Consider the following 22,036-nt stretch of genomic DNA (forward strand, 5'->3'; position numbering starts at 1 on the left):
AGAAGTACACATCATTTACTCAAGTAGAAGTACACATCCTTTACTCAAGTAGAAGTACACATCCTTTAATCAAGTCGAAGTACACATCCTTTACTCAAGTAGAAGTACAGATACTCGTGTTTAAAAATACTCTGGTGAAAGTAGAAGTACTGACTAAACTTCTTTACTCAAGTCAAAGTAAAGAGGCTTTGAAGTGTCCTTCAGTAGAAAGTACCCATAACTAGCAGCTGCTTTAAAGAGTACCTGACCTCCCTTTATATCAATAGAACAATAATGTCATTATACGCTGGGCTAATGCTAATAATGCTAATGCCAGCAAATAAAATGGCGGGGCGTGGTTTGCAATCCGCCCAGCCAATCAGAAATGGGAACCTTTTTTTTTTTAAAGTAGTACAATGCACTAAAAGCCTGAAAGAAAAACTCTTGACTGAATGCTTGTATTAAAAGACTTATGCTGATGTGTCCACAGAGACCTCGGAGACGGACGTCACCACCACGGAGATCATAAAGCGCAGAGACGTGGGTCCGTACGGGATCCGATCAGAGTACTGCATCCGGAAGATCATCTGCCCGCTGGGAAACAGAGACGCCCCCAAAGGTAACAGCCTGATATCAGATAAGATAAGATGGAACTTATGCTTTAAAAATACACTTCTGTCTCCTGCTGACCACGATGGATTACTGTTGAGTTTTGCCATTTTTTATTTATTTAAACAGACACACAGAACTTGGTACAAAACACATACATACCACGTGAAAGAAGATACGAACAGTTCCCTTACAAAACAAACAAATGAAATAAAACCCCCACCCTCCCAGCACTGGATCAAGTAGTGTCAAATTACCATGGCCAACATCGAGAAAAGTGAAAACCCATTGCTTCATGCAGTGGTTTTCAAACCGTGCGACCCCTGGTGGCTCGCGGAGGTACTGCAGGGGGGGCGCGGGAAGGAATTGTAAACAGACACTGCTTGAAAATATCTCATTGGTCAGAGAGCTGTGGGCATACTGCTGCCTTTTGCAACATCCCACTTGTGTGAGGTCGGCTTTTCTGCTGCCATCAAAACGAAACACAGATCAAAGCTGAACATTGAGAGTGAACTGAGAGGCAGTCTCAAAACAACAGCCCGGTTTGAGAAGATCTGCGAGGGAAAGCAAGCACACACAAGTCACTGATAGGCTGTGTGTGCAATAGGAATGGTAAAGTGATGTGATCGTTTGCAACCTGCAGTAGAAATAGAAGTTCATTCATATATTTTCCTCAAAGAAATTCGAATTTAAAAATCTACTGCTCAGGGAAGAAGGCCAACCAGTTTTAATTAGGCCAAATTAATTCACAGTATCCATTACAAGCACTTTAGTTCATGTGTAATCCATAATTAAATATAAAAGTATATCTTTGTGTCTTCTTATTATTAGCAGAGAAAATGTAATGTTTTTACAACAATTAGTCCTCCCAATATAGATGGAAACCGGGTTGGAGGGCCCGAGAATATTTCCAATTACCCAAGGGGGGCCCGACTGAAAAAGTCCTAAAAGCTATAATTAATGAAGCCTGTCCCTCTTATATAGAAACCCCCGTTCCCCAGAGGAAGGGTGATGAAGTAACGGGTTGTTTTTTTACAATTCTTTATTAAGAAGACAGTTGAGGACATTTCACAGTTGCAATGAAGTAGACTTGCCGTTACAGGGAGTAGTACACATTTGCAATAAGGGAACGGTTTACATCGAAACCCTGCCGTCCTCATTGAGCGAACAAAATACTAAATTCAAATGTGTTGGTTTTTAGCCTTTCGATAACAACAATGTCACTGCTTTAAAAATACACTTTGATCTCCTGCTGACCAAGATTAATGACTTTTTATTCAATAAAACGTTGGTCATTTGAATGGACATGTATACATATTTGTATTTTTAAATATATTTACGTAAGCGTGCAGAGAAGAAGATCAAATTTGTCGGTTTTTAGACTTTCAACTTCCCTTTTTAGATTCCTTTCCTATCCCTTTTGATTCCTTTCCTATCCCTTTTGATTCCTTTCCTATCCCTTTTGATTCTTTTCCTATCCCTTTAGATTCCTTTCCTATCCCTTTTGATTCCTTTCCTATCCCTTTTGATTCCTTTCCTATCCCTTTTGATTCCTTTCCTATCCCTTTTGATTCCTTTCCTATCCCTTTAGATTCCTTTCCTATCCCTTTAGATTCCTTTCCTATCACTTTTGATTCCTTTCCTATCCCCTTAGATTCCTTTCCTATCCCTTTAGATTCCTTTCCTATCCCTTTTGATTCATTTCCTATCCCTTTAGGTTCCTTTCCTATCCCTTTTGATTCCTTTCTCATCCCTTTAGATTCATTTCCTATCCCTTTTGATTCCTTTCCTATCCCTTTAGATTCATTTCCTATCCCTTTTGATTCCTTTCCTATCCCTTTTGATTCCTTTCCTATCCCTTTAGATTCCTTTCCTATCCCTTTAGATTCCTTTCATATCCCTTTCGATTCCTTTCCTATCCCTTTAGATTCCTTTCCTATCCCTTTTGATTCCTTTCCTATCCCTTTAGATTAATTTCCTATCCCTTTTGATTCCTTTCCTATCCCTTTCGATTCCTTTCCTATCCCTTTAGATTCCTTTCCTATCCCTTTTGATTCCTTTCCTATCCCTTTAGATTCATTTCCTATCCCTTTTGATTCCTTTCCTATCCCTTTAGATTCATTTCCTATCCCTTTAGATTCCTTTCCTATCCCTTTTGATTCTTTTCCTATCCCTTTTGATTCCTTTCCTATCCCTTTAGATTCCTTTCCTATCCCTTTAGATTCCTTTAATATCCCTTTTGATTCCTTTCCTATCCCTTCTGATTCCTTTGCGTTTTCCACAATCCCGAATACAAAAATACTAATATATATAAAAATATGTATATACATATATCAATGCTTCTCAAAGTGTGGGTCCGCGAGCGCCCCCTAGTGGTCCGTGAGTATATTGGTAACATTTCACATTTGAAATAAATTAATATATTTAAATTTTCCGCACTCTCGGGGGAATATCTCCGCAATGGAGCGAGCTTAAGTTTCAAATGTTCAAATTAGTTTCGCCATTTTTTTAAAGTTATAATTAATGAAGTGTATCTCTCTTATCTCCTCGAATAGAAACCCCGACGCCCCAGAGGAAGGGTCTTCGCTCCAGCGCTTTGAGACCCAAGAAACACGAACCTCTGAAGCCCACTGGTCCTGTGGCTGTGGAGACGTGGGTCCCTGAGGAGGAGATGGAGCTGTGGGAGATCAGGGCCTTCGCTGAGAGGTGAGGGAACTTCCTCCGATGCTGATTGTTGTCTTGAGGAACTCGGTTTATCACTGATCAATACTTTGTTTCTTCGTATCGCAGGCTGGAGAGGGAGAAGACTCAGGGCGTCGACTCCTCGAAGAGCAGCACTCTGAAGACAGCCGAGGAGGTCAAAGCTCATCTGGAGAACCAGCTGAAACAAGCCAGACTGGCTGCACAGCAGGTGGGTGGACACACACACACACACACACACACACACACACACACACACACACACACACACACACACACACACACACACACACACACACACACACACACACACACACACACAGACAGACGTCACACCACACACTAACAACATGTTCAATTCTTCTGGTTTGGATATCCCTTTCCTATCCCTTAAGGTTCCTTTCCTAGATATGTTTTTCCTTATTCCTTTATATTATATCCCTTCTTTTTTTAAATGTCCTACTACTTTTTCCTTTATATTTGAATAGCAGTCATCTCCTTTTACTTTCACTATTCCTACATCTTCCTTTCCTATTCCTTTTTATTGTTTTCCTCTTAGATGCCTTTCCTATCCCCTTTAGATTCCTTTCCTATCCCTTTCCTATCCTTTAGATTCCTTTCCTATACCTTTAGATTCCTTTCCTATCCCTTTAGATTCCTATCCCTTTAGATTCCTTTAGATTCCTTTCCTATCCCTTTTAGTGTTGTCACGATACCAACATTTTGGTTTCGATACCGATACCAAGTCAAGAATTGCGATTCCGATTCTTTTTCGATACTTTTCTTAAAAAAAGGGAAACAGTCTTAAATATAATCAGGGATGCAAACTCATCAGGTATGAAAAAGGTGACAAGGATCCGAGCCCCACGGAATATCGGCTTTAAAATTAGGAATAACAGATGATTTTAGCAGTCAGAACAACTAAAGCAGCAGTGTTATAAGAACAGAAACGCCAAAGAGTCACATCTAATATAAATATATAAAAGCATTTATTTTAATTGTGTAGCAGTGAGTTTAACATTTTGGCAGCACTGTTGAGCATTTTGAAAATGTATTTTCATGCCTCTGTGCAAGGCTTAGTCTTTCTATCTTTATAGCCACTGGTGTAAAGTAACTAAGTTCATAAACTCAAGTACTACTTGGGTACAATTTTGAGATACTTGTACTTTATTTAAGTATTTCAATGTTTCTTTTGCTACTTTGTACTTCTAATCCACTACAGTTCAGAGGTACATGGTGTACTTTTACTCCACTACATGTATTAATCCCTTTAGTTACTTCACAGATGTGGATGAATGATGTGAAATATAATCAAGTGTTGAATCAGACTTTAGTTCCACCTGGAGTAAATCCACCAGCTACCCTGCAGTCTACAAAGTACTTCAGACTAGCTGCACCTTCACCAGCTACCCTGCAGTCTACAAAGTACTTCAGACTAGCTGCACCTTCACCAGCTACCCTGCAGTCTACAAAGTACTTCAGACTAGCTGCACCTCCACCAGCTACCCTGCAGTCTACAAAGTACTTCAGACTAGCTGCACCTTCACCAGCTTTGAGAACACTTTCATGATCAATCATTATAAAACATATCATATATATTATTCTGAAATGGACCAATCTGCACAATGACTACTTTTACTGTCGCTACTTTAATACTTTTACTTGAGGAACATTTTGAATGCAGTACTTTTACTGTAACAGAGTATTCCTACACTCTGGTGCTTCTAGTACAAGACCTGAGTACTTCTACTTTTACTGTCGCTACTTTAACTATATTTTGATGATAATACTTTTGTACTTTTATTTGAGGAACATTTTGATTGCAGGATTGTTCCTACATTCTGGTACTTCTACTTTAACTCAAGTACAAGACCTGGGTACTTCTACTTTTACTCAAGTACAAGATATATACTTATACCACCTCCGTTTATAGCCTATGAAAAAAACTAATAGAAAACGAAGGCTAAAGCTAACGTTAGCAGATAGTGATGCTAGTTTGCTAGTTAAGTTTGCTCAACGATAATATTGCGACAGAAAACTTTTCAGTGCACATCACGCTCTGCGCTCCGACAGGGAGCTCTGCTCTGAACACCTGAACGGCCCGTTCACAGACTTCTGGCGTCTTTTTTGTCAACAAGCCGAGGCGCAGCGGCAGTTGCACTCCCACTTGCAGCCATGCTTCTCGTTTTCTCACATGCTCTGGCAGCTAGCGCGTGGCCGCGTGCACGAGAGAGGGGAGGGACTTAGAACGTGCTTGAGAGGAGCGGGACTGCAGGCACGGCTGCAGTGCAGGGAGTGGAAGCAGAGCGCTGAACACACACGGCTCTTATTAAAACGGCGCTTTTTCACGGAGTACTTTTCCCCGTCATTCTTAAAGTACCGATACTAATGAAACGGAGGAATCGTACCGTTTTTAACGGCAGGGTATCGCGGTACCTTTCAAGTATCGGTACACCGTGCAACACTAATCCCTTTAGATTCCTTTAGATTCCTTTTCTATCCCTTTAGATTCCTTTCCCATTCCTTTAGATTCCTTTCCTCTCCCTTTTTAGATTCCTTTCCTATCCCTTTAGATTCCTTTCCTATCCCTTTAGATGCTTTTCCTATCCCTTTAGATTCCTTTCCTATCCCTTTTAGATGCCTTTCCTATCCCTTTTAGATTCCTTTCCTATCTCTTTAGATTCCTTTCCTATCCCTTTAGATGCCTTTCCTATCCCCTTTAGATGCCTTTCCTATCCCTTTAGATTCCTATCCTAATCCTTTATTGTTCCTTTCCTAGTAGTCTCCTATCCCTTTTAGATTCCTTTCCTAATCCTTTATTGTTCCTTTCCTAGTAGTCTCCTATTCCTTTATATTCCTTTCCTATTCCTAGATGCTTTCCTTATTCCTTTATAACCTTTCCTATTCCTTCTTCCTCTATTCTCATGTTCTGTTCCCTTCCCCATCTTTATATATAGTTCCTAAATGTTCCACCATCTTGTTACAGAAACGTCTGGAGCCACTGAGACCGGGACCCCCTGCCACGCCTCCCTCCTCTTCCTCCTCCTCTCCCTCCCCCTCTCCCTCCTCCACCACACTCAGACCGGGTCAGGTCACCTCGGGGACTAAGATGGTTCTCGCCAACAAACTGGGTTCTTCGGTGCCCTTCCAGCAGGACAAGAACTTCCACCAGTCCTTCGCCTCCTGGGTGAAGCAGGGCCAGAACAACGGCAGCCCAGGTGAGATGGAGAGGAGACGGGGAGGATTTGAAAGGATATTTATTTTAATGTGAATATATTGTTTGTTTACATCTGAAATATTGACTTTTGGCACAAAGCGCTGGAGGTTTTTTTTTAGTTTGGAAGTAAGGAAACAATCGTAGCGCCCCCTAGTGGTCCGTGAGTATATTGGTAAAATTTCACATTTGAAATAAAACATTTATTTTAAGTTTTCCGCACTCTCGCGGGAATATCTCCGCAATGGAGCGAGCTTAAGTTTCACTTTCGATTGCGTGATATAGCCCAGCCCAACACCTTCGTCACACATGTTGCCACTTGCTTGTACCATTTTCAGGCGATTTGTAATCTGTTCTAGAATAACGATGTGTTTTTGGATATTTGTGGAATTAGGTGGTCCGCGAGTATTTTTGTATTGGTTAAGTCCTTGGTATGAAAAAGTTTGAGAAACACTGACCTAGATATATACACACATTAAGACATAAATAAAAGCACAACGATAAATATATACAAACTAACAGTCACTTCAATATCTCAAATCAGATATAATTGTGAGTTGTCTCATCCATCATGTGTTGTTAGAAGCAGGCAGACAAACCAAAGATATATTTCAGATAATTTCCCCCTTTTTCTTATAATTTTTTTCCTCTTTTTCAACGACTTTGAGAGATTTTTCTTTAGTTTTCCCTTCATTTTCATTGCGTATCAGATTGTCGGACGTTAATCCCTTTTCCATCTTCACTTGTTGGGTGTCCTTAGCTCAGTCTGTAAGGTCTTTGCTTGGGAGCCAGATGGTCCCTGGTTCAAATCCCCGAGCAGACACTGTATCCGTTTTATTTGTTCTATGGTCCTATATATATGTTGCACTGTTGGAGGAGCCTGTGACCTACGTTTTTCATTGCCATATCTACACTGTAGCTAATGTGCTAATGGCAATAAAGCCTTGAAACTTGAAACAGCCGAACGCTGGCTCTCGCGTCGGCCATGGTTCGGTTAGCGTGACAGCAGGTGGCTTGCTGTGTGTTGCAGCTTCCACCAGCAGCATCAAATCAGAGCAAAGCTTCTCCGTGACGGTTGCAGGCCCGATGCTCGCCGCCAAACTCCCGATCCCCGCTAACAGCAAGATTGTCACGCTCAACATGCCCACCACTCAAGGAGGTAACGAGCACGAGGTCATCCATTTCCGCTGGTTTGTGCCAGCACTTGCCAAAATGGATGGAACATGGAAGTCGTGGAAGAGGCAACATCTATAGAGTGGTGCAGGGGGGACTTATTGCTGTAGGATGATCCGGAAGTTAGCATCTCCCTGGTTTAATGAGATTCCTCCGTGTGTTTTTGGATTATTACAGAACATAATCTCTGTGTCAAACAAACGTTTATGATACTTAGACATTTTGTTCAGCAGGATAATCTCCACATGTTAACACCACCTCATGATTTTTGAAGTTAAAAGCTAATGTTGGGCTATAAAGGAACTACGGCACGGTCACATGACTTCACGTCACCACCGCTAAGCTAAAGGAGGCTAATGTTGGGCTATAAAGGAACTGCAGCACGGTCACATGACTTCACGTCACCACCACTAAGCTAAAGGCGGCTAATGTTGGGCTATAAAGGAACTACAGCACGGTCACATGACTTCACGTCACCACCGCTAAGCTAAAGGCGGCTAATGTTGGGCTATAAAGGAACTACAGCACGGTCACATGACTTCACGTCACCACCGCTAAGCTAAAGGCGGCTAATGTTGGGCTGTAAAGGAACTACAGCACGGTCACATGACTTCACGTCACCACCGCTAAGCTAAAGGTGGCTAATGTTGGGCTATAAAGGAACTACAGCACGGTCACATGACTTCACGTCACCACCGCTAAGCTAAAGGCGGCTAATGTTGGGCTATAAAGGAACTACAGCACGGTCACATGACTTCACGTCACCACCGCTAAGCTAAAGGTGGCTAATGTTGGGCTATAAAGGAACTACAGCACGGTCACATGACTTCACGTCACCACCGCTAAGCTAAAGGCGGCTAATGTTGGGCTATAAAGGAACTGCAGCACGGTCACATGACTTCACGTCACCACCGCTAAGCTAAAGGTGGCTAATGTTGGGCTATAAAGGAACTACAGCACGGTCACATGACTTCACGTCACCACCGCTAAGCTAAAGGCGGCTAATGTTGGGCTTAAAGGAACTACAGCACGGTCACATGACTTCACGTCACCACCGCTAAGCTAAAGGCGGCTAATGTTGGGCTGTAAAGGAACTACAGCACGGTCACATGACTTCACGTCACCACCGCTAAGCTAAAGGCGGCTAATGTTGGGCTATAAAGGAACTACAGCACGGTCACATGACTTCACGTCACCACCGCTAAGCTAAAGGCGGCTAATGTTGGGCTATAAAGGAACTACAGCACGGTCACATGACTTCACGTCACCACCGCTAAGCTAAAGGCGGCTAATGTTTGGCTATAAAGGAACTACAGCACGGTCACATGACTTCACGTCACCACCGCTAAGCTAAAGGTGGCTAACGTTGGGCTATAAAGGAACTACAGCACGGTCACATGACTTCACGTCACCACCGCTAAGCTAAAGGTGGCTAATGTTGGGCTATAAAGGAACTACAGCACGGTCACATGACTTCACGTCACCACCACTAAGCTAAAGGTGGCTAATGTTGGGCTAGATTTTGTCTTAACGTGTTTCTAAGTGTTGTTTTTAATCCACCGTTACCCGATTAAATCAAGCTTCTGTGCATCCTCGACCTGTATCACCCGATGCATATTTGCTTCTTTCACTTATTAAATGTTTCTCTTATCCACAGGTGTCGTGCCACAGAAGGTCCTGGGCATCTTCCCCTCTGGACCCCCTGCTAACTTGAGGACTTACAGCACATTACATCCAACGACTGGAAACATGAACATCAGAGCCTCCAACTCCACAACAACCACCCCGCAGCAGGTCTGCTTTCTTTCTCCATGTCCTTTTCAGTTTCAGAAATATTAAGAGCATGATCGTTGAAGATTTTATCTTTATGGCTTTGTGTTTCAGGCCGTCACAACAGTAGGTCAAATCCAATCGGGCACCACGTCTTCACCAGCTACGGCTACGGGTGCAGCGATGCTCAGGAGTCCGGCGTTGGCTCAGCAAGGTGATCTTTAACGCTATAATATCTATTAGAAAATTAAGGTCTCAACATTAGCCTCCTTTAGCTTAGCGGTGGAGACGTGAAGTCATGTGACCGTGCTGTAGTTCCTTTATAGCCCAACATTAGCCACCTTTAGCTTAGCGGTGGAGACGTGAAGTCATGTGACCGTGCTGTAGTTCCTTTATAGCCCAACATTAGCCACCTTTAGCTTAGCGGTGGTGACGTGAAGTCATGTGACCGTGCTGTAGTTCCTCTATAGCCCAACATTAGCCTCCTTTAGCTTAGCGGTGGTGACGTGAAGTCATGTGACCGTGCTGTAGTTCCTTTATAGCCCAACATTAGCCGCCTTTAGCTTAGCGGTGGTGACGTGAAGTCATGTGACCGTGCTGTAGTTCCTTTATAGCCCACATTAGCCGCCTTTAGCTTAGCGGTGGTGACGTGAAGTCATGTGACCGTGCTGTAGTTCCTTTATAGCCCACATTAACCACCTTTAGCTTAGCGGGGTGACGTGAAGTCATGTGACCGTGTGTTCCTTTATAGCCCAACATTAGCCACCTTTAGCTTAGCGGTGGTGACGTGAAGTCATGTGACCGTGCTGTAGTTCCTTTATATTCCAACATTAGGCTCCTTTAGCTTAGCGGTGGTGACGTGAAGTCATGTGACCGTGCTGTAGACGTGAAGTCATGTGACCGTGCTGTAGTTCCTTTATAGCCCAACATTAGCCTCCTTTAGCTTTGTAGGGTTAATAAAACATTCTCCCTCCTCTCCTCCAGGCCAGCCTCAGCCTACTGGCTCCGCCCCCCTGCAGACCCCTCAGAGAGCAGCAGGTCCGGCCCCCTCGACCCCCGGACAGACGCCTGCCCCCCCCCAGCCCAGCAGACCCCAGCAGGGTCAGGTTAAACTCACCATGGCTCAACTCTTGCAGCTCACACAGGGCGCTCAGGTGAGACACACGTCTATCGCATCAACTCAAACTTCTTCTTCTCTCCCTTGGATTTCTAAGTTAAATGCTTCTCTGTCCCTCTCTCCTCTTTAGGGGGGGAACCCTGGTCTGACGGTGGTGATCCAGGGTCAGGGGCAGACCCAGGGTCAGTTACAGATCCTCCCCCAGGGGGTGACGGTGGTCCCCAGCCCCGGGCAGCAGCTCATGCAGGCGGCCATGCCCAACGGCCAGGTGCAGCGGTTCCTCTTCACCCCCGTCCCCCCATCATCCTCACCCACTACCACCCCTCAAACGCCGCCTCAAAGCCAAACCAGAGCCCCCGCACAAGTCCAAACCACCCCCTCGTCCCTGACACAAACAAAAATGGTCGCCCCTCTTCCTGTCCCGACACAAATGCCGAGTTTGGCTCCCATGCAGAACAAAATGGCGTCTCAGCTATCCTCACCCACTTCCCTCCCCCACCCTATTCCCTCCCCAGCAATGACTCAAATCTCCACCCTCTCTTCGGGGGTTTTCCCCGCACAAACTGCAGTTTCGCTCCCTGTCCCGGGACAAGTTGCACCCCAAATCCAGACACACGTGTTAAGCCCCGCCCCTTCTTTACCTCCGACTTTAATCAAAACCTCCCCCCAAATGGCCGTATCGACAAACTCGCTTCAGATCCCAGCGTCTGCTCTTCCCTCTCCGGTCAGAGTCCCGACCCCAGCTCTCGCCCCCGTCTCCTCCCCAGTTTTAGGTGTTGTTTCCACACAGATGTCAGCCCCCTCCCCAGGGGGTCTGACTCAGATCCAGACCCCCCTTCATGTTCCTCTTCATGCTGCTGTGGTCACCCCCGTCACCGCCACCGCTACAACACCCTCAGTGCCAGGTAAGGAACACGAGAAACGCATTTTATCTTTGACATTATGCATCCTAACGTACGAGAACATGGTTAAATAAAACAATTTAAAAGTTAAAATAATTTAAATAAACAGTTAAAAATGTTTAAATAATTCAAACAAGTTATATACAATGTGTTAATACGAAATGAAAGAAAATCTGAAGTAAATTAAAAAAAATATACGAAATATTTTAATTTTTATCTTATTTTTACAATACATTTTGGTAATAATAATAATGTACGAGAACATGGTTAAATAAAACAATTTAAAAGTTACAATAATTTAAATAAACAGTTAACATTTTTTAAATAATTCAAACAAGTTATATACAATGTGTTGATACGAAATGAAAGAAAATCTGAAGTAAATTAAAAAAAATATACGAAATATTTTAATTTTTTTTATATTTTTATCTTATTTTTACAATACATTTTGGTAATAATAATAATAATGTACGAGGACATGGTTAAATAAAACAATTTAAAAGTTACAATAATTTAAATAAACAGTTAAAATTTTTTAAATAATTCAAACAAGTTATATACAATGTGTTGATATGAAATGAAAGAAAATCTGAAGTAAATTAAAAAAAATATACGAAATATTTTAATAATTTTTTTTATATTTTTATCTTATTTTTACAATACATTTTGGTAATAATAATAATAATGTACGAGAACATGGTTAAATAAAACAATTTAAAAGTTACAATAATTTAAATAAACAGTTAAAAATGTTTAAATAATTCAAACAAGTTATATACAATGTGTTGATACGAAATGAAAGAAAATCTGAAGTAAATAAAAAAAATATACGAAATATTTTAATAAAAAATATACGAAATATTTTAATAAAAAGTGTACATTTTGGAGAAATGTATTGTAAAAATAAGATAAAATATATAAAAAAATATACACTTATATACAAAACTGTAATCTTTAGTAAAAAGTAGTGAAAAAAATTATCTCAAATGTGTTCATGCAGCACTTCAGTACTTCAGCCTTTGGACGCTGCTGTTCTTACTCGTGTGTCTGTTTATTGATGCTTCTCTCCCCTTCCCGCTGCAGCTCTGGCTGATCTTCGGACGGCTCAGCACCAGGTCTGGACCCCGGCCTTGTCTCAGACCCTGGTCCATCAGCCTCAGAACCCCCCCGCCCTGCCTCAGCCCCCTCCCCCAGGACTCCCTGCTGTGGTCTCAGTGCAGCAGCTCTCTCAGATCCCCGTCTCGGCGGTTCAGGTCCACATGGGCCTCCCTGCCGTCAGACCCTCACAGCCTCAGATCCAGACTCCTCTCTCCCCCCAGCGCCAGATCCAGAACCAGATCCGGGCCCAGATCCAGGTCCAACCGTTTGCCCAAGTGCAACACATTCAGGCCCAAGCACAAGCCCAGAACCACGGCCAGGTCCGGGTTCAGTTCACGCCTCAGACGCAGAACCTCCAGCCTCAGGTCCAGTTTCAGCCCCAGGTCCAGACCCGGGTCCAGCCTCAGTACCACCCGCAGATACAGGCTTCGTTTCAACCCCAGGCTCAACAGCAGCAGGTCCAAACTCAGGCCCAGAACCAGCTCCATCCCCAGGTTCAGATCCAGTTCCAGCAACAGAGCCAGGTTCAGCAGCAACCCCAGGTCCAAACTCAAATCCAAACCCAGTTCCAAGTCCAGCAGCAGCAGCAACAACCACAGGTCCAAACTCAAATCCAAACCCAGTTCCAGGTCCAGTCCCCGCAGCAGAACCAGGTTCAGCAGCAGATTCAGATCCAAGCCCAACCTCAAGTCCAAGCAAAGCTCCAGGTCCAGTTCCAGCCTCAGAACCAGACCCAGGTGCAGGTCCAGTCCCCCCTCAGGCACCAGCTGATCACAGTACCGGGCCTCCAGCAGCCGGTGCAGCTCCTCTCCGCTCTCCCTCCCCACGTGGCGGCTCAGATCCAGGCCCAGATCCAGATCCAGGCCCAGCAGCAGGGTGGAGTGGTACCGCAGCAGATCAAACTGCAGCTGCCCATCCAGATCCAGCAGCCGCCGACCCAGAACCACCAGATCCAGAACCTCCAGATCCAGCAGCAGCCGACCCAGAACCACCAGATCCAGAACCTCCAGATCCAGCAGCAGCCGACCCAGAACCACCAGATCCAGAACCTCCAGATCCAGCAGCAGCCGACCCAGAACCACCAGATCCAGAACCTCCAGATCCAGCAGCAGCCGACCCAGAACCACCAGATTCAGAACCTCCAGATCCAGCAGCAGCCGACCCAGAACCACCAGATCCAGAACCTCCAGATCCAGCAGCAGCCGACCCAGAACCACCAGATCCAGAACCTCCAGATCCAGCAGCAGCCGACCCAGAACCACCAGATTCAGAACCTCCAGATCCAGCAGCAGCCGACCCAGAACCACCAGATCCAGAACCTCCAGATCCAGCAGCAGCCGACCCAGAACCACCAGATCCAGAACCACCAGATCCAGAACTTGGTGACCATCCAGGCGCCGGCGAGCGTCCAGGAGCTGCTGAAGATCCAGCAGAAACCAAAGAAGAAGAAACAGCAGGAGGGGAAGCAGAAGGACCAGAACCTGAACCTGCAGGCTGTGAGCCCGGCAGGGGAGGGGGTCCAGAAACAGGTCAGAACCAACAACTAACAATATTTACAATTTCTTACAGCAGGTACACTTTTAATATTTACAGAAAGTAAGACGAGTAATATGGAGAAAATCAAATATCACGATATTTCTGATGAAATACTGATGTATAAATATTGCAATTATATAATAGGGTTGGCTATTTGAAACAGTGCAATTAAAAAATAAATAAAAATAACTTATATTATTTATATAAGTGTGAGAATATTGAAAATTATACTATTGTTATTTACATTCAGTCTTATTTTTTTAATTAGGATTTTAAATATTATATAATATAATGATATTTTTATTGTTTAACTGATTTCTTTGTTAAAACGTGAAAAGAAAAGTTATTAAATCGTGTGTGTGTGTGTGTGTGTGTGTGTGTGTGTGTGGTGTGTGTGTGTGTGTGTGTGTGTGTGTGGTGTGTGTGGTGTGTGTGTGTGTGTGTGTGTGTGTGTGTGTGTGTGTGTGTGTGTGTGTGTGTGTGTGTGTGTGTGTGTGTGTGTGTGTGTGTGTGTGTGTGTGTGTGTGTGTGTGTGTGTGTGTGTGTGTGTGTGTGTGTGTGTGTGTGTGTGTGTGTGTGTGTGTGGCAGGCGGCGGTGGTGGTGAAGCAGAGTTCCTCGGCCGAGCAGCTGAAGCAGAAGAAAAGTCTCGCTGCCGCCGAGAGAGAGGAGAACCAGAGGTCTGAGGAACAACACACACACACACACACTTTATTCCTCCCACAGCGAGGACTTTGTTACGGCAGCGAGTACAGACTCAAATATTAAATTAAAAGGCAAACACATGGATAAAAATCAAATAAGTTTATTAAGTAAGACTTCATGTAACGGTAGTGATGTCGCAGTAATGTTTGACAGTTAGACGCTTTTATCCAAAGCGACTTCCATACTCAATACTGTGGACAATCCCCACAGCGGCAACGACATGCTGGCTGCAGTGGGGTTTGAACCTGTGCCCCACCAACGCACAAACCACTGCGCCACACGCCTCCTCCTTTAGGGCCTCAAGTCTATGATTAACAATCATATCTTTTTGGAAACTAGTAGTATTAGTATTTTTACTGCCTTTCTTCTAAAAATACTAATCTTTATTTTTCAACTGTTTTTTATTTCCTTACGTAAAAAAGAAATATAAAAGCGTACAATGAGGCATATGTTTTTATTTGATTTATTTATACTGTATGCAAAAGAAAATAGAAGTGTAATTTAAGCTTTAAGGCTGTACAATATATTCATATATAGTATGTATAATATATCAAGCAATCCCTCAAAACTCACCCTTTCACTCTTCGGGGTCTTAAAAAGTATTAAAAGTTGATAAATCTATTTTGCGAAAATTAAGGCTATTAAACGGCATTTTCCAAGATATTACATTTTGTAGCTTTTTTTTCAATAAGTATATAAAGTGTCCAAAGAGGTTGCATCAGGCAGTGTGCCTGAATGTAATCGTTGTGCAGTGGTAGTGGCTCAGTCGGTAGGGGCTTGGGCTGGGAGCCGTAGGGTCGCCGGTTCAAGTCCCCGACCAGACCTAAATATGGAGTGTGGACCGCTACTCATGCCCCTTTCACACCAGCGCCTTTTCAGCTCCGGCTCGGAGCTAGAGCCTGAAAAGCGCCGGGTTCTCCAGTTCACACCGGAGCTGCGCCGGCTCTTAGCTCCGGAATCCGCTTCATTTCCAGCTCCAAAAAATTGTCGGTCCAGAGGCAAGAGCTTTGGAGCGGCGTCGCTTACGTCTCTCTCACGTCGAGGCGTGCAGGAAACTAAACCCACCTCCCCTGAACACGGGTCGACTGTCAGCCTGCCTACAAGCAGTAGTGCCTATAAACACACTTTATAAAGTCAGGCAACACTAACCAGGCTTCGTGTGATTCTGTTTATTTGTGCCTTACTCTGACCATCCGTTCACTGTTATCGATCATTGTGGAGAGAGGCAGACGTGTTGTTTTGTATTATTGCAGCTATCGGATGCAAGTAGTCAGTTTAGCTTCGGTTGCTATGCCAACATCACCCGTTTGATACCAGAGAAACTTTCATAACAGCGTTGTGATACCAAACAGCGTCAATTCAGACTGACACACATTCACTTAGGCTAAGGGGAGCTGGGGATATGCATCAGCTGCTTGTGTGAGTCGGACAGTGAATACTTTAGAGCGGCCGCTGCAGTGTGAGCTAACCGGGAACGGGAGAATAAACTCCCGTGGAAGAGCAGCACTGCAGCGGTCGGTAAATGCTGCAGAAACACATTAATAATCAATGAACCACGGCACTCTGGAGAAAAGCATCAGGTTGGAGAAGTCGTTATTCAATTTATTCTGGCTTCGTGTGATTAAAAGCAACACGAGCATCGACCCGACGCAGTTGTTGTTGTTGTTGTTGTTGTGAGCTGCCGTTGGGGGGCAAATCAGCGATGTAAACGGTGACGTCATGACGCAGCAGGGGCAGCTCTGGGGCGGCAGTGGGCGGTGTGCACAGAGCGGGAGCTGAAAAGGGAAACCGGAGCTGAACCAGAAAAGCTCCCGCTCAGAGCTAGAAACTGAAAAGCGCTGGTGTGAAAGCCGCATTGGAGAGGTCCCAGTTCACCTCCTGCCCTGCCGCGTGCCCTTGAGCAAGGCACCGGTCTTAAAAAAAGGTCTTGAAAGGTCTGACTTCAGGATTCCTGCAGACACCCTGCTCCTGACCCGCTCACCCCTCGCCCTTACTCCACCTAGCTTAGCCCTTTTTACTTTTGTTGTTATTTTGTTACTTTTTCTGGAGAATCTTAAAATTCAGATATTTTTCTATTAATAGATTTATCGTGAGTTTTCATTTTGCTTTTTACTCGACAAAATACTTCCTCCTCCTTTTCTCTCACTTCCTCCTCTTCCTCCTCCTCCCACTTCCTCCTCCTCCTCCTTCCTCTCTCACTTCCTCCTCTTCCTCCTCTCACTTCCTCTCTCACTTCCTCCTCTTCCTCCTCCTCTCACTTCCTCTCTCACTTCCTCCTCCTCTCTCACTTCCTCTCTCACTTCCTTCTCCTCCTCCTCTCTCACTTCCTCCTCTTCCTCCTCCTCCTCCTCCTCTCTCACTTCCTCCTCTTCCTCTCTCACTTCCTCCTCTTCCTCCTCCTCCTCCTCCTCTCTCACTTCCTCCTCTTCCTCTCTCACTTCCTCCTCTTCCTCCTCTCACTTCCTCTCTCACTTCCTCCTCCTCCTCCTCCTCTCACTTCCTCCTCCTCCTCCTCTCTCACTTCCTCCTCTTCCTCTCTCACTTCCTCCTCTTCCTCCTCCTCCTCCTCTCACTTCCTCCTCCTCCTCTCACCTTCCTCTCTCACTTCCTCCTCTCACCTTCCTCTCTCTCTTCCTCCTCTCACCTTCCTCTCTCACTTCCTCCTCCTCTCTCACTTCCTCTCTCACTTCCTCCTCTTCCTCTCTCACTTCCTCACCTTCCTCTCTCACTTCCTCCTCTCACTTTCTCTCTCACATCCTCCTCTTCCTCCTCCTCTCACTTCCTCTCTCACTTCCTCCTCCTCCTCTCTCACTTCCTCCTCTTCCTCTCTCACTTCCTCCTCTTCCTCCTCTCACTTCCTCCTCCTCCTCTCTCACTTCCTCCTCTTCCTCTCTCACTTCCTCCTCTTCCTCCTCCTCTCACTTCCTCCTCCTCCTCTCACCTTCCTCTCTCACTTCCTCCTCTCACCTTCCTCTCTCACTTCCTCCTCTTCCTCCTCCTCCTCTCACTTCCTCCTCCTCCTCCTCCTCTCACTTCCTCCTCCTCCTCCTCTCACCTTCCTCTCTCACTTCCTCCTCCTCCTCCTCTCACTTCCTCTCTCACTTCCTCCTCTTCCTCCTCCTCCTCTCACTTCCTCTTCCTCCTCTCACCTTCCTCTCTCACTTCCTCCTCTCACCTTCCTCTCTCACTCCTCCTCCTCCTCCTCCTCTCACCTTCCTCTCTCACTTCCTCCTCTTCCTCCTCCTCCTCTCACTTCCTCTTCCTCCTCTCACCTTCCTCTCTCACTTCCTCCTCTCACCTTCCTCTCTCACTTCCTCCTCTTACTTGCTTGTAAAGCGGTTTGAGCACCAGGAAAAGCGCTATATAAATCACATGTATTATTATTATTATTAAACTCTTTGGATTTAAACCCCACGTGTGTACCATGTTTTGAAATATCTCTTTAAGATTGTTCCATTCCTTCTGTTCGAGGAGAGAGACTTGACGGTCCTATCAGAGCCTGATTTATTGTAAAACAAAGTGTGTATTTCAGGGTTTTAAACGTCGTGTTTTCACCGCGTCTCCCTCCGCCAGCTGATCACCACTGCCTCCCCGCTTGTTTTCAGGATGATCGTGTGCAACCAGGTGATGAAGTTCATCCTGGACAAGATGGAGAAGGACGAGAAGCAGGCGGCCAAGAAGAGGAAGAAGGAGGAGGTGGTGGAGCAGAAGCGCTCCAAACAGAACGCCTCCAAGCTGACGGCGCTGCTGTACAAACACAAAGAGCAGCTGAAGGCGGAGATCCTGAAGAAGAGGGCGCTGCTGGACAAAGAGCTGCAGCTGCAGGTCCAGGTGAGCACGCGATGAACCGTCACGGCCCACACACGGCGGCGTGCGGTGGTGGTGGGCGTGTCTTGAGCTTGGGGAGTCAACCCGACCAACAACCAATCACATGAATGTCCCGCCCCGGACATACAAAGCAAAGCATTCATGCTACATCCATGCTGGCTAAATATACTGTCTCTGCTTGCTAGCTGTCCATTCAAACGAAGTACACTGGATATAAACTCCCCAAACAAGCGAACACCTCCCAGTTTCCCCCACTGTCCCTGCCCCCCCCCCCCCATGCCTGGCTCCTCCGGTTTGTATCCCTGTATGTTCCCGACCGCCACGATCATTTTCTCCTCCTTTTGTTGACATATGGGAAATAACTGCGGTCTGGCTCTCCCAACATACACGCGGTTTGATTGGCTACTGCTTGTACTGTCAGATTTGCATACGAGGGATTTGATTGGCTGACGCCTCCCACAATGCAGTTCGGCGAATCGCGACGTCACCCCATTCAAAGTGAATAGGCAGAAGCGTTGAAGCGGCACTCCGCCGTGTGTAGGGGCCGTCACTCTCATATGATGCCTCAGCGGAAAGCCCACGGGATCAGGACAGGAAGTGGGATGACAGGGTGTTATATCATTATATAATCAGCTTTATTTATATAGCCCCTCTCATGCTGGACGCATAATTCAAATAACAATAAGTGACACTACTAAAAAGTATAAGCCAAATAAAAAATTCCAATTGAGGTTCTAAGATCAAATGATACGAAACATTGTGTCATAAAATGTGACTTTTTAAAAAAATTATGACTTTCTTACAAAATCTCAAAATTCTGACTTTCTCTGAATACTTCAAAATGTTAAATCTCCCTGGTCCCCGGCGTGAGCTTCAACCTCAGGATCCACGCACCGTACTTTTCGGACCATAAAGCGCACCTGTATATGAGCCGCAGCAGCTAAATTGTCCGTCTGTCTTGCTCTCGTTCTGTCTCTCGGTTCCACTTTCACTTTGGCCGCTGCCTGTCTCACTCTTTTCCGGCCTCCAGCTGTTCCTGCTGGAGCCCGCCGGTCCTAGAGCCCATAGTGTTAAGGTGGTTAATTTTACCTGTAAAATCCATAGATTTAGGAGGTCCCCTAGTGGCCGTTAGCTGTACAACAAAAATGGGGGAAAAAGTCGCGGCTTATCGTCCGAAAAGTACGGTACATTAAAAGTCACTTGTTAGCATGCTACTCTCATGTTGGAGGAGGACACTCAGGATTTTCCCAATAGTGTTAATATCCACCGTAACAGAACAGAAAGTAAAGAAATCCCTAATCACCGCTAGCATTGAGAAACAAAACGTATCATAACGTCAACATGCAAAGTATCATATCACCGGGTGGGCTTTCTATCAATCTCCTTTTGAGAAGGCGTAACCTTTAGAGAGGAGATGCTAAACATTGTGTCCTCTGTGTGTTCCTCAGGAGGAGCTGAGGCGGGACATCGCTCGTCTGCAGAAGGAGAAGGAGAAGGCGAGAGCAGCCATCACTCAGGCGGCCGCAGCCACAGTGAAGGCGGCCGCCGCCTCACACACTTCCTCCTCACACGCTCCCTCCTCACACGCTCCCTCCTCACACACTCCCTCCTCACACACTCCCTCCTCACACACCTCCTCACACTCCACCCATCACTCCTCACATTCCTCCCACAGCGCACACCCCTCCCCCACCTCCTCCTCCTCTTCCTCACACAAACGTAAACGAGAGGAGGAGCGGGACAAAGACAGGAACCGGATCAGAGACCGGCATCACGACAAGGAGAAGAAACGGGAGCGGGACAAAGATCGGGACAAAGAGCGGGACAAAGAGCGGGAGAAAGATCGGGACAAAGAGCGGGAGAAAGAGCGAGAGAAAGATCGGGAACTCTGTAGAGAGAAAGATAAAGACAGAGAAGGGGAGATGGAGATGGAGAAGGAGAGGGACAGACACCGGGACAAAGAGAAGGACAAAGACCAGGACAGAGACAAAGACAGAGACAAACACAAGAAGAAGAAAAAGCCCTCGTCTTCCTCCAAGGATCACAAGAAGGAGCCCAAACTGTACTGCGTGTGCAAGACGGCGTACGACGAGTCCAAGTGAGTGAAGTAGGGCTGTACCCGAATATTCGTCGTTGGAGGGGTTTCGATGTCGTTATTCGGATATATTTTTTTCAAATTGAATTTATTGAAATCTCCAATACCAACGTGAGAGCTTGTGCCTCTTCGGGGGGTGCTCACACTTAACCATAAACGCTATCGTTGACTTTCTCCGTCTTTATATGTAGATATTACTTTTCTCCGTTCATCTCCGTCACATTGTTTCCATAGCAACAACAACTTCCGGTCAACAGCGCTAACTCTCCTTCAAAATAAAAGCATGTCCATATAGACATATACAACTGCAACGAAAGTAACAAACACGATGCGATATCCTTTTCAATTTCAAAGAACACACATTGGGTTACATTAACAAATAACTATAAACAACAATACAGTAGAATAACAAAATGAATGCCGTGAATAAACCGAAATACACGTGTTGAAGCGGTTCGCTGCTGAGGGCCGAATATTCGCTGCTGATTACTACCGAATATCCGGAGCCCGGAAAATGGTATTCAAAGTTAAAGTTAAGTTAAAGCCTTTTATTGTCATTATACACAGAGTATAACGAGATTCAGAGTGCAACTCTGTCCCGGTGTGCAAAAAATACAAACAAATACATAACACTAAAAAACACAGCAATAGGACAAACAATCATACGGGGGAATAAATAGTTAAAAATATTGATTAAAAAAAAAAAATAGTATATAAAGTGCATTAAAAGTGTGTGTATGTGTGAGAATGGGACAAGTGAAGTACCAGCAGTCAGTTGGGGAAGTACTTTAAAACGAGTACTGTACTTAAAGTAGTGTGTGAGTTTTTAGCATGTATAGACAATATATAAGACAGGACACAAACATCCACAAGACATAACATCATGAAGTACATTAAAAGTCACATTAAATGAACTACATAAACATGGTGGTAGGCTAAGTAAGGAAATATACAAGCATGTAGGCAGATATGAAAGGCTTCCATCCTTCCTCCAGCAGAGGAACATTAATCATCTCCAATTAGCTGACCCAGAGTACTCTCGAGAGCAGGGATGGTGGTGGGGGCCACAGCATGTATGTACTGGCCACCAGGGGGCCGCAGATTAGTTGGAACACACACACATTCCATGTATTGTAATTAATAACAAATATACTAAGTCGGACATCTTCTTTGACATTTTACAATCTTTCAGGGAACATCCTCTGAAGCTCACTAAACAAATATCAGTGTGTGTGCATTTTAGGGCTGTACCCGAATATTCGTTCGTTGGAGTACTATTCGGATTTCGATATTCGTTTTGTTTGTTTTTTCC

At 45.0% G+C, this 22,036-nt stretch overlaps 1 protein-coding gene across 1 annotated transcript in view; it reads left to right on the plus strand.

The window, feature by feature from the left end:
- The window catches only part of LOC117451592 (nucleosome-remodeling factor subunit BPTF-like), a 62,881-nt gene that overhangs the window by 31,690 nt on the left and 9,155 nt on the right, over positions 1-22,036 (plus strand). Inside the window, exons 15-27 of the mRNA XM_071203909.1 lie at positions 470-598; positions 3,144-3,294; positions 3,379-3,499; positions 6,275-6,506; positions 7,509-7,661; positions 9,333-9,469; positions 9,560-9,659; positions 10,430-10,599; positions 10,693-11,467; positions 12,548-14,091; positions 14,688-14,776; positions 18,407-18,632; positions 20,078-20,727. Of these exons, the coding sequence (XP_071060010.1) occupies positions 470-598; positions 3,144-3,294; positions 3,379-3,499; positions 6,275-6,506; positions 7,509-7,661; positions 9,333-9,469; positions 9,560-9,659; positions 10,430-10,599; positions 10,693-11,467; positions 12,548-14,091; positions 14,688-14,776; positions 18,407-18,632; positions 20,078-20,727 (4,477 nt within the window). The remainder of the gene's footprint in view (positions 1-469; positions 599-3,143; positions 3,295-3,378; positions 3,500-6,274; positions 6,507-7,508; positions 7,662-9,332; positions 9,470-9,559; positions 9,660-10,429; positions 10,600-10,692; positions 11,468-12,547; positions 14,092-14,687; positions 14,777-18,406; positions 18,633-20,077; positions 20,728-22,036) is intronic.

Source organism: Pseudochaenichthys georgianus, chromosome 8 (genome assembly GCF_902827115.2).
Source record: "Pseudochaenichthys georgianus chromosome 8, fPseGeo1.2, whole genome shotgun sequence".
NCBI lineage: Eukaryota > Metazoa > Chordata > Actinopteri > Perciformes > Channichthyidae > Pseudochaenichthys > Pseudochaenichthys georgianus.